Source organism: Hemiscyllium ocellatum (assembly GCF_020745735.1).
Source record: "Hemiscyllium ocellatum isolate sHemOce1 chromosome 27 unlocalized genomic scaffold, sHemOce1.pat.X.cur. SUPER_27_unloc_3, whole genome shotgun sequence".
Classification (NCBI taxonomy): domain Eukaryota; kingdom Metazoa; phylum Chordata; class Chondrichthyes; order Orectolobiformes; family Hemiscylliidae; genus Hemiscyllium; species Hemiscyllium ocellatum.
This window is the reverse complement of record NW_026867498.1, coordinates 310,001-327,714: the sequence shown is the minus strand read 5'-3', so window position 1 is coordinate 327,714 and position 17,714 is coordinate 310,001. Positions and strand designations below refer to the sequence as shown.

At 53.7% G+C, this 17,714-nt stretch overlaps 1 protein-coding gene across 1 annotated transcript in view; it reads right to left on the bottom strand.

Moving 5' to 3' along the window:
• The window catches only part of LOC132807996 (uncharacterized), a 32,013-nt gene that overhangs the window by 10,195 nt on the left and 4,104 nt on the right, over positions 1-17,714 (bottom strand). Inside the window, exons 4-9 of the mRNA XM_060821887.1 lie at positions 14,791-15,129; positions 12,273-12,593; positions 8,988-9,320; positions 6,603-6,923; positions 2,942-3,274; positions 758-1,078 (exon numbers count right to left, since the gene is read on the bottom strand). Of these exons, the coding sequence (XP_060677870.1) occupies positions 758-1,078; positions 2,942-3,274; positions 6,603-6,923; positions 8,988-9,320; positions 12,273-12,593; positions 14,791-15,129 (1,968 nt within the window). The remainder of the gene's footprint in view (positions 1-757; positions 1,079-2,941; positions 3,275-6,602; positions 6,924-8,987; positions 9,321-12,272; positions 12,594-14,790; positions 15,130-17,714) is intronic.

Here is a 17,714-nt window from a genome sequence, read left to right as displayed (position 1 = left end):
CTAACCCACCCTCATCCACTACCCAATCACTAGACGCTAACCCATGCCTCATCCAAACCCCAACCCCTAGACCATAACCCACTCCAACAAATAACTATCTCCTCGATCCTAAACCAACCGCAAACCAATACTCCCCTCTATACTCTAACCACCTCAATCCAACACCCCCTCTATATATAAGACACCAGCATCTAATACCCCAGACACTATCCCCATTCTTTACCCCTCTCTACACCCTAACCCATCCAATACCCCATCTATACCCCAGTAAAACCTCCACACAGAGCATAACCCCTTCCAATAGCCCCCTCTAGACCATAGCCCCTGTTGAATAACACCTCAAGATCCTGTCCCACCTCCCCATCAAATACCCTCTAGAGACCATAACCCTACCCCCATCAAATGCCACCCCTCTATACCGTAACCACTGATTGAATTACCTTCTCCTGGCCCATACCCACCTTCCCATCAAACACCCACCCGAGACACTACCTTCCCTCTAGCTCCTGGACCCCCCACTGTATACTCCCCTAGACTTCGCACCATCTCCCATTGAATACCCTCCCTCTGATCCTAACCCAACCCACGTCTAATACACCTGCTCTGGACCATCACTATCCCCCCCACATCGAATACCCTTCCTCTAGACTCTGCCGCTGCCCTATCCCATAACCTCCATTGAGACCCTAACCCACTCTCCCATCCAATACCCTCCCTCCAGATTGACCCACCCCCGACCTCATTGCCCCAAGCTCACCGTCTGCCACATGAAGAGTGGTGCTTATGGGATCGGACTGTGCATTTGCAAGCTGACAGCTGTAACTGGTCCCTGCCTCCCAGTCCTTCCGTGCCAACGTTAACTCATTCTGGGCACTGTAGCTACCATCCTCATTGGCAGTTGGTACCAGGATCCGGGAAGACCCGGGAACCTCCAGTCCCTGAGCCTTCCAGAGCAAGGTGATGGGCTCAGGGATGAACAGGGTGGCTACGCAGTGCAGAGTCGCAGTCCGCTTGGTCACCATCTCCCGGATAGATGGAGGGATCACTCGGAGAGATGGATGTCGGACGGAGACAGAAGCTGAGAGAGAGAGAGGGAGATTGAGAGAGAGTCAGAGAGAGGTAGAGATTGAGAGAGAGGGAAGGATTGAGAGATGGAGAGACAGAGAGAGAGATAAACAGAGATAGAGAGAGAAATTGAGAGAGAGATTGAGATAGAACACGAGAGAGAGAATTAGAGATAGAGCCAGAGAGAGCGCCAGAGAGAGAAGCAGAGAGAGCACCAGAGCGAGAGAGAGAGAGAGAGACAGAGGGAGAGCACCAGAGCGAGAGCCATAACGAGGGCCAGAGAGAGCGCCAGAGAGAGCGCTAGAGAGAGAGATTGAGAGCCAGAGCGAGAGCCAGAGCGAGCCAGAGAGAGCGCTCCAGAGCGAGAGCCAGAGAGAGTGTCAGAGAGAGAGAGAGAGAGCACCTGAGCGAGAGCCAGAGTGAGATCCAAAGAAAAAGCCAGAGAGAGCGCCAGATGGAGAAAGAGCCAGAGCGAACACCAGAGAGAGAGAGAGAGCCAGATCAACAGCCAGAGAAAGAGAGCCAGAGCGAGAGCCAGAAAGAGAGCCAAAGAGAGAGTGAGAGCCAGAGCAAGAGCCAGAGAAAGAGAGCCAGAGCGAGAGCCAGAGAGAGAGAAAGAGAGCCAGAGAGAGCGCCTGGTTCTCCCAGTGTGGGTGTCAGTGAAAGATACGGATACAGAAACTGCTCACGGTGCTCCCAGTCTGGGTCTCACCAAGGGATACAGAGATGGGAACTGTGCACGGTGCTCCGGGTTTGGTCTGAACGAGGGATACAGAGACAAGAATTGTGCACTGTGCTCCAAATGTGGGTCTGACTGATGGATACAGAGATGGGAACTATGCATGATGCTCCAGGTTTGGTCTGACCGAGGGTTACAAAGACGGAAACTGTGCACGGTGCTCCAAGTGTGGGTCTAACTGAGGGAAATAGAGACAGGAATGGTCCACTGAGCTCCGAGTGTTGGTCTGACCGAGAGATACGGAGACAGATACTGTGCATGGCACTCCGAGTGTGGGTCTGACAGAGGGATACAGAGACAGGAACTGTGCACGGTGCTCCGAGAGTGGGTCTGACAGTGGGATAGAGAGACGGGAACTGTGCACGGTGCTCTGAGTGTGGGTCTAACCAAAGGATACAGAGACGGGAACAGTGCACAGTACTTGGAAAGTGAGTCTGACCGAGGGATACAGAGACGGGAACTGTGCACAGTGCTCCGAGTGTGAGTCTGACCGAGCGAGAGGGAAACGGTGCACAGAACTCGGAATATCTAACATGGAAGATGCTGGCTGAGAGGTGAAGAGCTGGGAACTTGGGATTGAGGGGAAACCGGGAATGGAGCAGGGAGAGTGCAACTCCATTGGAAGGGAATGTGAAGGGTGTTTGGCTCAGACTGCGTCAGGAAGAGGGATGGCAGGGGAAGGAGTGGGAGTGAGTGAGTGCGCGAGTGAGTCAGGGAGGGAGGGAGTGCAGGCATGAGTGAAGGAGTGAGTGAGTGAGTGACTGAGGTAATGACTCAGGTAGTGAGGGAGTGAGTGAGGAATGAGGGAGAGAGTAAGGGAGAGAGTGAAGGGGTGAGGGAGGGAGTGAGGGTGTGAGTGAAGAGGTGAGTGAGCGAGGGAATACAGGAGTGAGGGAATGAACGGTGAAGGGATGAGAGAGTGATGGAGTGAGGGGGTGAATGAGTGAGTGAGGGAAAGAATGAGGGGGTGAGTAAGTGAGAGGGTGAGTGAGAGAGTGAGTGAGGGAGTCAGTGAGGGAGTGGGGGAGTGAGTTATGGAATGGGAGAGTGAGTGAGAGTGTGAGTGGAGGAGTGAGAGAGACAGCATTGACACTGTCCTTCCTTGAGAATTTGCCACTGGCCACGATGCCACTATACCTGAATCCTTCCGGAGCTGAGTCTCCTTCAGCCCTTCCAGGGCCTGGTGTCCCACCAGGCAGGTGAAGTTATACCCACTGTGCCAGTCTCGGGATGGCACAGAGAGCTGGCTGACTGTGTGGAAGGTCCCATGAGGGTCTGGTGTGACTGGGAAAGTAGTCACTCCCTCAGAGAGCTCCCGGCCCTGGCTCCTCCAGCTCAAGTAGACATCTCCCGGGTAGAAGCCAGACACGAAGCAGGCCAGCGTAGTGTTCCCACTGCCAGGGAGCTCTCCCTCCTTGTCCTCGGTCTGCATCACCAGCATCTGGACAGAGGGCTGCTTCCAAAGCTGGGCTGCAGTGGCACAGGAAGATCCCATTGAAATGCCTCCCTCCAGGAGTTGAATGTAGTTACGAGGTAATACACCCAACTCCCGTCTTCCCCCTCACCAACACCCCAACGTGATGGAGAGGGTCACTCCAGCAGGAATATTCCCCATCAGTTATCATGTCCAGGTTACGACGTCAGCTCTCCCAGCCCCTAACCCAACCCTCCATTCAATATCCTCAAAGAGCCTAACCAACCCGCCAACCAATACACAACCCAGAGACCCTAACCCACTCCCCATCCAATTACCAACTCCGAAACACTAACTCACACCCCATCCAATACCCAACCCCTAATCCCTAACCCACTCCCCATCCAATACACAACCCCTAAACCCTAACCCACACTCCATCCCGTACCCAACCCCTAAACCCTAACCCACACCCCATCCAATACCCAACCCCTAAACCCTAACCCACTCCCCATCCAACACCCAACCCCTAAACCCAAACCCACTCCCCATCCAATACCCAACCCCTAAAACCTAACCCACTCCCCATTCAATACCCAACCCCTAACCCACTCCCCATCCAATACACAACCCCTAAACCCTAACCCACACCCCATCCAATACCCAATCCCTAAACCCTAACCCACTCCCCATCCAATATCCAACCCCTAAACCCTAACCCACTCCCCATCCAATACCCAACCCCTAAAACCTAACCCACTCCCCATTCAATACCCAACCCCTAATCCTTAACCCACTCCCGATGCAATACCCAACCCGTAAATCCTAACCCACTCCCCATCCAATACCCAACTCTTAATCCCTAACCCACTCCCCATCCAATATCCAACACCTAAACCCTAACCCACTCCACATCCAATACCGAACCTCTAAACCCTAACCCACTCCCCATCCAATACCCAACCCCTAAACCCTAACCCACTCACCATCCAATACCAAACCCCTAATCCCCAACCCACACCCCTTCCAATACCCAAACCCTAAACCCTAACCCACTCCCGATCCAATACCCAACCCCTCATCCCTAACCCACTCCCCATCCAATACCCAACCCCTCATCCCTAACCCACTCCCCATCCAATACCCAAACCCTAAACCCTAACCCACTCCCCATCCAATACCCAACCCCTAATCCCTAACCCACTCCCCATCCAATACCAAACCCCTAAACCCTAACCCATTCCCCATCCAATACCCAACCCCTAAACCACTCCCCATCCAATACCCAAACCCTAATCCCCAACCCACTCCCCATCCAATATCCAATCCCTAATCCCTAACCCACTCCCCTTCCAATATCCAAACCCTAAACCCTAACCCACTCCCCATCCAATACACAACCCCTAAACCCTAACCCACTACCCATCCAATACCCAACACCTCATCCCTAACCCACTCCACATCCAATACCCAACCCCTCATCCCTAACCCACTCCCCATCCAATACACAACCCCTAAACCCTAACCCACTCCCCATCCAATACCAAACCCCTAAACCACAACCCTCTCCCCATCCAATTACCAACTACGAAACACTAACCCACACCCCATCCAATACACAACCCCTAAACCCTAACCCACTCCCCATCCAACACCCAACCCCGAAACCCAAACACACTCCCCATCCAATACCAAACCCCTAAACCTAACCCACTCCCCCTCCAATACACAACCTCTAAACCCTCCCACTTCCCATCCAATACCCAACCCCTAATCCCTAACCCACTCCCCATCCAATACACAACCCCTAAATCCTAACCCACTCCCCATCCAATACCCAACTCTTAATCCCTAACCCACTCCCCATCCAATATCCAACCCCTAATCCCTAACCCACTCCCCATCCAATACACAACGCCTAAACCCTAACCCACACCCCATCCCATACGCAACCCCGAAACCCTAACCCACTCCACATCCAACACCCAACCCCGAAACCCAAACACACTCCCCATCCAATACCCAACCCCTAACCCACTCCCCATCCAATACCGAACCTCTAAACCCTAACCCACTCCCCGTCCAAAACCCAACCCCTAAACCCTAACCCACTCCCCATCCAATACCCAACCCCTAAACCCTAACCCACTCTCCGACCAATACCCAACCCCTAAAGCCTAACACACTCTCACATCCCGTACCCAACCCCTAATACACTCTCTGTCCAATACACAACGCAGAAACACTAACCCACCCAAATATAACCAACACCTAGACCTGAACCCACCCCCAACCAATACCCCTCTGCACCCAAACCAAACCCCATCCAATCCCCAATACCTAGACCCTAACTCACACCCCATCCAATACCCAACTCCGACACCCAAACCCTCCCTATCAAATATGTAAACCCTAGACCCTAACCCATTCTACAACCAATACCCTTCTACACCGTAACCCACCCCTAACTAAAATCCAACTCCTGCACCCAAACTCACCCCTCCAGTATCTCAACCCTAGAGCCTAACCCATTCCCCAACCAATACCCCCACACCCTAACCCTTCCCCCAACTAACACCCAACCCTCAGACCCTATTCCTCCCCAACCTATATGCAATTCCTAGACTCTAACCCACCCTCACCCACTACCCAATCACCAGACGCTAACCCATGCCTCATCCAAACCCCAACCCCTAGACCATAACCCACTCCAACAAATAACTATCTCCTCGATCCTAAACCAACCGCAAACCAATACTCCCCTCTATACCCTAACCACCTCAATCCAACACCCCCTCTATACTATAAGACACCAGCATCTAATACCCCAGACACTATCCCCATTCTTTACCCCCTCTACACCCTAACCCATCCAATACCCCATCTATACCCCAGTAAAACCTCCACACAGAGCATAACCCCTTCCAATAGCCCCCCCTAGACCATAGCCCCTGTTGAATAACACCTCAAGATCCTGTCCCACCTCCCCATCAAATACCCTCTAGAGACCATAACCCTACCCCCATCAAATGCCACCCCTCTATACCGTAACCACTGATTGAATTACCTTCTCCTGGCCCATACCCACCTTCCCATCAAACACCCACCCGAGACACTACCTTCCCTCTAGCTCCTGGACCCCCCACTGTATACTCCCCTAGACTTCGCACCATCTCCCATTGAATACCCTCCCTCTGATCCTAACCCAACCCACGTCTAATACACCTGCTCTGGACCATCACTATCCCCCCCACATCGAATACCCTTCCTCTAGACTCTGCCGCTGTCCTATCCCATAACCTCCATTGAGACCCTAACCCACTCTCCCATCCAATACCCTCCCTCCAGATTGACCCACCCCCGACCTCATTGTCCCAAGCTCACCGTCTGCCACATGAAGAGTGGTGCTTATGGGATCGGACTGTGCATTTGCAAGCTGACAGCTGTAACTGGTCCCTGCCTCCCAGTCCTTCCGTGCCAACGTTAACTCATTCTGGGCACTGTAGCTACCATCCTCATTGGCAGTTGGTACCAGGATCCGGGAAGACCCGGGAACCTCCAGTCCCTGAGCCTTCCAGAGCAAGGTGATGGGCTCAGGGATGAACAGGGTGGCTACGCAGTGCAGAGTCGCAGTCCGCTTGGTCACCATCTCCCGGATAGATGGAGGGATCACTCGGAGAGATGGATGTCGGACGGAGACAGAAGCTGAGAGAGAGAGAGGGAGATTGAGAGAGAGTCAGAGAGAGGTAGAGATTGAGAGAGAGGAAGGGATTGAGAGATGGAGAGACAGAGAGAGAGATAAACAGGGATAGAGAGAGAAATTGAGAGAGAGAGAGATTGAGATAGAGATAGAACACGAGAGAGAGAATTAGAGATAGAGATAGAGCCAGAGAGAGAAGCAGAGAGAGCACCAGAGCGAGAGAGAGAGAGAGACAGAGAGCGAACCAGAGAGAGAGCGCTCCAGAGAGAGCACCAGAGAGAGAGCCAGAGAGAGCGCCAGAGGGAGAGCACCAGAGCGAGAGCCATAACGAGGGCCAGAGAGAGCGCCAGAGAGAGATTGAGAGCCAGAGCGAGAGCCAGAGAAGAGCCAGAGCGAGAGCCAGAGAGAGAGAGAGACAGACAGCGAGCCAGAGAGAGAGCACCTGAGCGAGAGCCAGAGTGAGATCCAAAGAAAAAGCCAGAGAGAGCGCCAGATGGAGAAAGAGTCAGAGCGAACACCAGAGAGAGAGAGAGAGCCAGAGCAAGAGCCAGAGAAAGAGAGCCAGAGCGAGAGAAAGAGAGCCAGAGAGAGCGCCTGGTTCTCCCAGTGTGGGTGTCAGTGAAAGATACGGATACAGAAACTGCTCACGGTGCTCCCAGTCTGGGTCTCACCAAGGGATACAGAGATGGGAACTGTGCACGGTGCTCCGGGTTTGGTCTGAACGAGATATACAGAGACAAGAATTGTGCACTGTGCTCCAAATGTGGGTCTGACTGAGGGATACAGAGATGGGAACTATGCATGATGCTCCAGGTTTGGTCTGACCGAGGGTTACGGAGACGGAAACTGTGCACGGTGCTCCAAGTGTGGGTCTAACTGAGGGATAGAGAGACGGGAACTGTGCACGGTGCTCCGAGTGTTGATCTGACTGAGGGTTAGTTAAATTGGAACTGTGCACGGTGCTCTCTTTGTGGGTCTGACCGAGGGATAGTGAGACAGGAACTGTGCAGGGCATTCCAAGTGTGTGTCAGATCAAGGGAAATAGAGACAGGAATGGTCCACTGAGCTCCGAGTGTTGGTCTGACCGAGAGATACGGAGACAGATACTGTGCATGGCACTCCGAGTGTGGGTCTGACAGAGGGATACAGAGACAGGAACTGTGCACGGTGCTCCGAGAGTGGGTCTGACAGTGGGATAGAGAGACGGGAACTGTGCACGGTGCTCTGAGTGTGGGTCTAACCAAAGGATACAGAGATGGGAACAGTGCACAGTACTCGGAAAGTGAGTCTGACCGAGGGATACAGAGACGGGAACTGTGCACAGTGCTCCGAGTGTGAGTCTGACCGAGCGAGAGCGAGAGGGAAACGGTGCACAGAACTCGGAATATCTAACATGGAAGATGCTGGCTGAGAGGTGAAGAGCTGGGAACTTGGGATTGAGGGGAAACCGGGAATGGAGCAGGGAGAGTGTAACTCCATTGGAGGGGAATGTGAAGGGCGTTTGGCTCAGACTGCGTCAGGAAGAGGGATGGCAGAGGAAGGAGTGGGAGTGAGTGAGTGCGCGAGTGAGTCAGGGAGGGAGGGAGTGCAGGCACGAGTGAAGGAGTGAGTGAGTGAGTGACTGAGGTAATGACTCAGGTGGTGAGGGACTGAGTTAGGAATGAGGGAGAGAGTAAGGGAGAGAGTGAAGGGGTGAGGGAGGGAGTGAGGGTGTGAGTGAAGAGGTGAGTGAGCGAGGGAATACGGGAGTGAGGGAATGAACGGTGAAGGGATGAGAGAGTGATGGAGTGAGGGGGTGAATGAGTGAGGGAGGGAAGGAATGAGGGGGAGAGTAAGTGAGAGGGTGAGTGAGAGAGTGAGTGAGTGAGAAAGTGAGTGAGAGATTGAGGGAGTGAGTGAGGGAGTGAGTGAGGGAGTGAGTGAGGGAGTCAGTGAGGGAGTCAGTGAGGGAGTGGGGGAGTGAGTTATGGAATGGGAGAGTGAGTGAGAGTGTGAGTGGAGGAGTGGGAGAGACAGCATTGACACTGTCCTTCCTTGAGGATTTGCCACTGGCCACGATGCCACTATACCTGAATCCTTCCGGAGCTGAGTCTCCTTCAGCCCTTCCAGGGCCTGGTGTCCCACCAGGCAGGTGAAGTTATACCCACTGAGCCAGTCTCGGGATGGCACAGAGAGCTGGCTGACTGTGTGGAAGGTCCCATGAGGGTCTGGTGTGACTGGGAAAGTAGTCACTCCCTCAGAGAGCTCCCGGCCCTGGCTCCTCCAGCTCAAGTAGACATCTCCCGGGTAGAAGCCAGACACGAAGCAGGCCAGCGTAGTGTTCCCGCTGCCAGGGAGCTCTCCCTCCTCGTCCTCGGTCTCCATCACCAGCATCTGGACAGAGGGCTGCTTCCAAAGCTGGGCTGCAGTGGCACAGGAAGATCCCATTGAAATGCCTCCCTCCAGGAGTTGAATGTAGTTACGAGGTAGTACACCCAACTCCCGTCTTCCCCCTCACCAACACCCCAACGTGATGGAGAGGGTCACTCCAGCAGGAATATTCCCCATCAGTTATCATGTCCAGGTTACGACGTCAGCTCTCCCAGCCCCTAACCCAACCCTCCATTCAATACCCTCAAAGAGCCTAACCAACCCGCCAACCAATACACAACCCCTAATCCCTAACCCACTCCCCATCCAATACACAACCCCTAAACCTTAACCCACTCCCCATCCAATACACAACCCCTAAACCCTAACCCACACCCCATCCAATACCCAACCCCTAAACCCTAACCCACTCCACATCCAACACCCAACCCCTAAACCCTAACCCACTCCCCATCCAACAAACAACCCCTAAACCCTAACCCACTCCCCATCCAATACCCACGCCCTCACCCCTAACCCACTCCCCATCCAATACCCAACCCCTAATCCCCAACCCACCCCCATCCAATACCCAACCCCTAAACCCTAACCCACTCCCGATCCAATACCCAACCCCTCATCCCTAACCCACTCCACATCCAATACCCAACCCCTCATCCCTAACCCATTCCCCATCCAATACCCAACCCCTAAACCCTGACCCACTCACCATCCAACACCCAAGCCCTCATCCTTAACCCACTCCCCATCCAATACCCAACCCCTAATCCCTAACCCACTCCCCATCCAATACCAAACCCCTAAACCCTAACCCACTCCCCATCCAATACCCAACCCCTAAACCCTAACCCACTCCCCATCCAATACCCAAACCCTAATCCACAACCCACTCCCCATCCAATATCCAATCCCTAATCCCTAACCCACTCCCCATCCAATATCCAACCCCTAAACCCTAACCCACTCCCCATCCAATACACAACCCCTAAACCCTAACCCACCCCCCCTTCAAATACCCAACCCCTAATCCCTAACCCACTCCCCATCCAATATCCAACCCCTAAACCCTAACCCACTCCCCATCCAATACCCAACCCCTCATCCCTATCCCACTCCCCATCCAATACCCAACCCCTCATCCCTAACCCACTCCACATCCAATACCCAACCCCTAAACCCTAACCCACTCCCCATCCAATACCCAACCCCTAATCCCTAACCCACTCCCCATCCAATACCCAACCCCTAAACCCTAACCCACTCCCCATCCAATACCCAACCCCTAAACCCTAACCCACTCCCCATCCAATACCCAACCACTAAACCCTAACCCACTCTCCATCCAATACACAACCCCTAAACCCTAACCCACTCCCCGTCCAAAACCCAACCCCTAAAGCCTAACACACTCCCCATCCAATACACAACCCCTAAACCCTAACCCACTCTCTATCCAATACCCAACCCCTAACCCTAACCCACTCCCCGTCCAAAACCCAACCCCTAAAGCCTAACACACTCTCCATCCAATACCCAACCCCTAATCCCTAACCCACTCCCCATCCAATACACAACCCCTAAACCCTAACCCACTCCCCGTCCAATACACAACCCCTAAACCCTAACCCACTCCCCATCCAATACCCAACCCCTAAACCCTAACCCACTCTCCGTCCAATACCCAACCCCTAATCCCCAACCCACTCCCCATCCAATACCCAACCCCTAAACCCTAGCCCACTCTCCGTCCAATACCCAACCCCTAAAGCCTAACACACTCTCACATCCCGTACCCAACCCCTAATCCCTAATACACTCTCTGTCCAATACACAACCCGGAAACACTAACCCACCCAAATATAACCGACACCTAGACCTGAACCCACCCCCAACCAATACCCCTCTGCACCCAAACCAAACCCCATCCAATCCCCAATACCTAGACCCTAACTCACACCCCATCCAATACCCAACTCCGACACCCAAACCCTCCCTATCAAATATGTAAATCCTAGACCCTAACCCATTCTACAACCAATACCCCTCTACACCGTAACCCACCCCTAACTAAAATCCAACTCCTGCACCCAAACTCACCCCTCCAGTATCTCAACCCTAGAGCCTAACCCATTCCCCAACCAATACCCCCACACCCTAACCCTTTCCCCAACTAACACCCAACCCCCAGACCCTATTCCTCCCCAACCTATATGCAATTCCTAGACTCTAACCCACCCTCACCCACTACCCAATCACCAGACGCTAACCCATGCCTCATCCAAACCCCAACCCCTAGACCATAACCCACTCCAACAAATAACTATCTCCTCGATCCTAAACCAACAGCAAACCAATACTCCCCTCTATACCCTAACCACCTCAATCCAACACCCCCTCTATACTATAAAACACCAACATCTAATACCCCGGACACTATCCCCATTCTTTACCCCTGTCTACACCCTAACCCATCCAATACCCCATCTATACCCCAGTAAAACCTCCACACAGAGCATAACCCCTTCCAATAGCCCCCTCTAGACCATAGCCCCTGTTGAATAACACCTCAAGATCCTGTCCCACCTCCCCATCAAATACCCTCTAGAGACCATAACCCTACCCCCATCAAATGCCACCCCTCTATACCGTAACCACTGATTGAATTACCTTCTCCTGGCCCATACCCACCTTCCCATCAAACACCCACCCGAGACACTACCTTCCCTCTAGCTCCTGGACCCCCCACTGTATACTCCCCTAGACTTCGCACCATCTCCCATTGAATACCCTCCCTCTGATCCTAACCCAACCCACGTCTAATACACCCGCTCTGGACCATCACTATCCCCCCCACATCGAATACCCTTCCTCTAGACTCTGCCGCTGCCCTATCCCATAACCTCCATTGAGACCCTAACCCACTCTCCCATCCAATACCCTCCCTCCAGATTGACCCACCCCTGACCTCATTGCCCCAAGCTCACCGTCTGCCACATGAAGAGTGGTGCTTATGGGATCGGACTGTGCATTTGCAAGCTGACAGCTGTAACTGGTCCCTGCCTCCCAGTCCTTCCGTGCCAACGTTAACTCATTCCGGGCACTGTAGCTACCATCCTCATTGGCAGTTGGTACTAGGATCCGGGAAGACCCGGGAACCTCCAGTCCCTGAGCCTTCCAGAGCAAGGTGATGGGCTCAGGGATGAACAGGGTGGCTACGCAGTGCAGAGTCGCAGTCCGCTTGGTCACCATCTCCCGGATAGATGGAGGGATCACTCGGAGAGATGGATGTCGGACGGAGACAGAAGCTGAGAGAGAGAGAGGGAGATTGAGAGAGAGTCAAAGAGAGGTAGAGATTGAGAGAGAGAGAGAAAGGGATTGAGAGAGAGGGAGGGATTGAGAGAGAGGGAGAGACAGAGAGAGATATAAACAGAGATAGAGAGAGTAATTGAGAGAGAGAGATTGAAATAGAACAAGAGAGAGAGGTAGAGATAGAGATAGAGCCAGAGAGAGAGAAAGAGAGAACCAGAGAGAGGGGCAGAGAGAGACAGAGAGCGAGAGAGAGAGAGAGAGAGAGAGACAGAGAGCGAGCCAGCAAGAGAGCGCGCCAGAGAGAGCACCAGAAAGACAGTGCCATAGCGAGAACCAGAGAGAGCGCCAGAGGGAGAGCACCAGAGCGAGAGCCAGAACAAAGGCCAGAGAGAGTGCCAAAGAGAGCGCCAGAGAGAGTGAGCCAGAGAGACAGACAGACAGCGAGCCAGAGAGAGCGCTCCAGAGCGAGAGCCAGAGAGAGCGCCAGAGAGAGAGAGAGAGAGAGTGCCTGGTTCTCCCAGTGTGGGTGTCAGTGAAAGATACGGATACAGTAACTGCTCACGATGCTCCCAGTCTGGGTCTGACCAAGGAATACGGAGATGGAAACTGTGCACGGTACTCCGGGTTTGGTCTGACCAAGGAATACGGAGATGGGAACCGTGCACTGTGCTCCGGGTTTGGTCTGACCGAGGGATACAAAGACAAGAATTGTGCACTGTGCTCCAAATGTGGGTCTGGCTGAGGGATACAGAGATGGGAACTATGCACGGTTCTCCAGGTTTGGTCTGACCGAGGGTTACGGAGACGGAAACTGTGCACGTCGCTCCAAGTGTGGGTCTAACTGAGGGATAGAGACAGAAACTGTGCATAGTGCTGTGAGTGTGCGTCTAACTGAGGGATAGAGAGATGGGAACTGTGCACGGTGCTCCGAGTGTGGGTCTAACTGAGAGATAGACAGACAGAAACTGTGCACAGTGCTCCGAGTGTGGATCTAACTGAGGGACAGAGAGACGGATACTGTGCACAGTGCTCCGAGTGTGGGTCTGGCTGAGGGATAGAGAGACAGAAACTGTGAACAGTGCTGTGAGTGTGGGTCTAACTGAGGGATAGAGAGACGGGAACTGTGCACGGTGTGCCGAGTGTTGATCTGACTGAGGGTTAGTTAAATTGGAACTGTGCACGGTGCTCTCTTTGTGGGTCTGACCGAGGGATAGTGAGACGGGAACTGTGCAGGGCGTTCCAAGTGTGTGTCAGATCAAGGGAAATAGAGACAGGAATGGTCCACTGAGCTCCGAGTGTTGGTCTGACCGAGAGATACGGAGACAGACACTGTGTATGGCACTCCGAGTGTGGGTCTGACAGAGGGATACAGAGACGGGAACTGTGCACGGTGCTCCGAGTGTGGGTCTAACCAAAGGATACAGAGACGGGAACAGTGCACAGTACTCGGAAAGTGGGTCTAACCGAGGGATACAGAGACGGGAACTGTGCACGGTGCTCCGAGTGTGAGTCTGACCGAGCGAGAGGGAAACGGTGCACAGAACTCGGAATATCTAACATGGAAGATGCTGGCTGAGAGGTGAAGAGCTGGGAACTTGGGATTGAGGGGAAACCGGGAATGGAGCAGGGAGAGTGCAACTCCATTGGAGGGGAATGTGAAGGGTGTTTGGCTCAGACTGTGTCAGGAAGAGGGATGGCAGGGGGAAGGAGTGGGTGTGAGTGAGTGCGCGAGTGAGTCAAGGAGGGAGGGAGTGCAGGCATGAGTGAAGGAGTGAGTGAGTGACTGAGGTAATGACTCAGGTAGTGAGGGAGTGAGTGAGTGAGGAAGTGAGGGAGAGAGTGAAGGGGTGAGGGAGGGAGTGAGGGTGTGAGTGAGGAGATGAGTGAGCGAGAGAATGCGGGAGTGAGGGAATGAACGGTGAAGGGATGAGAGAGTGATGGAGTGAGGGGGTGAATGAGTGAGTGAGGGAAGGAATGAGGGGGTGAATGAGTGAGTGAGGGAAGGAATGAGGGGGTGAGTAAGTTGAGAGGGTGAGAGAGTGAGTGAGGGAGTGAGTGAGGGAGTCAGTAAGGGAGTGGGGGAGTGAGTTAGGGAATGGGAGAGTGAGTGAGAGTGTGAGTGGAGGAGTGGGAGAGACAGCATTGACACTGTCCTTCCTTGAGGATTTGCCTCTGGCCACGATGCCACTATACCTGAATCCTTCCGGAGCTGAGTCTCCTTCAGCCCTTCCAGGGCCTGGTGTCCCACCAGGCAGGTGAAGTTATACCCACTGTGCCAGTCTCGGGATGGCACAGAGAGCTGGCTGACTGTGTGGAAGGTCCCATGAGGGTCTGGTGTTACTGGGAAAGTAGTCACTCCCTCAGAGAGCTCCCGGCCCTGGCTCCTCCAGCTCAGGTAGACATCTCCCGGGTAGAAGCCAGACACGAAGCAGGCCAGCGTAGTGTTCCCGCTGCCAGGGAGCTCTCCCTCCTCGTCCTCGTCCTCCGTCTCCATCACCAGCATCTGGACAGAGGGCTGCTTCCAAAGCTGGGCTGCAGTGGCACAGGAAGATCCCATTCAAACAGCACTCCCCAGGAGGGAATGTAGTTACTGGGAAATACACCCAACTTCACCCTTCCCCCAAACCCAACATGATGGAGAAGGTCACTCCAGGAGGAATATTCCCCATCAACGATTCCATCTGAGTAACTGTGTCTGTTCACCAAGCCCCTAACCCACCCCCATCCAATACCCCCAGACCCTAACCCATTCTCCCAACCAATACCCAAACCCTAGACCCTAACCCATCCCCATCCAATACCCCCCACACCCTAACCCACTCTCCCATCCAATACCCCCCTAGACCCTAACCCACCCCCATCCAATACCCCCAGACCTTAACCCACTCTCCCAACCAATACCCAAACCCTAGACCCTAACCCATCCCCATCCAATACCCCCACATCCTAACCCACTCTCCCATCCAATACCCCCCTAGACCCTAACCCATCCCCATCCAATACCCCCACATCCTAACCCACTCTCCCATCCAATACCTAAATCCTAGACCCTAACACACCCCCATCCAATACGCCAGACCCTAACCCACTCTCCCAACTGATACCCAAACCCTAGACCCTAACCCACCCCCATCCAATACACCCCTAGACCCTAACCCACTCTCCCAACTGATACCCAAACCCTAGACCCTAACCCACCCCCATCCAATACACCCCTAGACCCTATCCCACTCTCCCAACCGATACCCAAACCCTAGATCCTAACCCACCTCCATCCAATACCCCCAGACCCTAACCCTCTGTCCCAACCAATATCCCCAGACCCTAACCCACCCCCATCCAATACACCCCTAAACCCTAACCCACTCTCCGAACCAATACCCAAACCCTAGACCCTATCCTTCCCCCAACCAATACCCCCTCTACACCCTAACCCACTCCCAATACAATACCCCCTCTACACCCTAACCCACCCCAATCTAATTCCCATCCCCAAGTCCCTAACCTTCCCCTCCAACCAATACCCCCTCTACACCCTAACCCACCCGCAATCCAATACCCCCCCACACCCTAACCCACTCCCAATCCAATACCCCCTCCACACCCTAACCACCTCCAATCCAATACCACTCTGTACCTTAACCCACTCCCAATCCAATATCCCCTCCACACCCTAACCCACTCCCAATCCAATACCCCCTCCACACCCTAACCACCCCCTCTACACCCTAACCCACTCCCAATCCAACACCACCTCTACACCCTAACCAACTCCCAATCCAATACCCCCTTTACACCCTAATCCACCCCCTCCAATTCCCAACACCTAGACCCTAATCCACCCCCTCCAATTCCCCCTCCCAGACCCTAACCCACCCCAATTCCCAACCCCTAGGCTTTAATCCACCCCCTCCAATTCCCCACCCCTAGACTCTAACCCACCCCCAATTCCCAACCCCTAGACCTCAACCCACCCCCTCCAATTCCCCACCCCTAGACTCTAACCCGCCCCCAATTCCCAACCCCTAGACCTCAACCCACCCCCTCCAATTCCCAAACCCTAGACCCTAACCCACCCACTTCCAATTGCCAACCCCTAGACCCCAATCCATCCCCTCCAATTGCCAACCCCTAGACCCTAACCCACCCCCTCCAATTCCCAACCCTAGACCCTAACCCACCCCCTCCAATTCCCAACCCTAGACCCTAACCCACCCCCTCCAATGCCCAACCCCTAGACCCCAACCCACCTTCACTAATTCCCAAACCCTAGACCCTAACCCACCTTCACCAAGTCCCAAACCCTAGACCTTAACCCACCCCCATCTAATACCCAAACCCTAAACCACCCCAAACCAATTGTCACAACCCCTAGCTCCTAACACACTCCTTAATTTATAACCATTCCCTTGACCCTAATTCATCCCCAACCAAATCCCAACCCCTAAACACTAACCACCCTCCATCCAATACCCAAACCCTAGACCCTAACCACCCCCAACCCATAGATGGTAACACTCCCCAACCAACACCCAAACTGAGACCAGAATGCATCCCCCTACCAATGCCAATGCCTAGACCCTAGCCCACTGCTAACCAATACCCAACCCGTGACCCTAACCCACCCCCATCCAATACCCAACCTCATTCAATAACCTTCCCCTAGACCCTAACACACACCCAACCAATATCCTACTCATGGATCCTGACCCACCCCCCAACCATACATAAACCTTTGACTCTCACCCACAACCAACACCCAAGCCCTAGACCCTAAGCCACGTCTCAACCAATACCCAAATCCTAGACCCTAACCCATCACCCCAACCAACACCTAACACTTTGACCTTAACCCACCTACATCCAATATCCAAAACCTAGACCCTCACCCATTCTCCCATCTAATATCCAAAGCCTAGGCCCTAACCCATCACTCCAACCATAACCTAACACCAAGACCCGGTCCCACCCCAAACCAATACCCAATGCTTAGACCCTAACCCACTGCCCAAACCAATACCCAATGCCTTGACCATAGCCCACCCCAACCAATACCTAACCCGTTGACGCTGATCCACCCCTAACCAATATTCAGCTCCTAGACCCTCACTCATCCC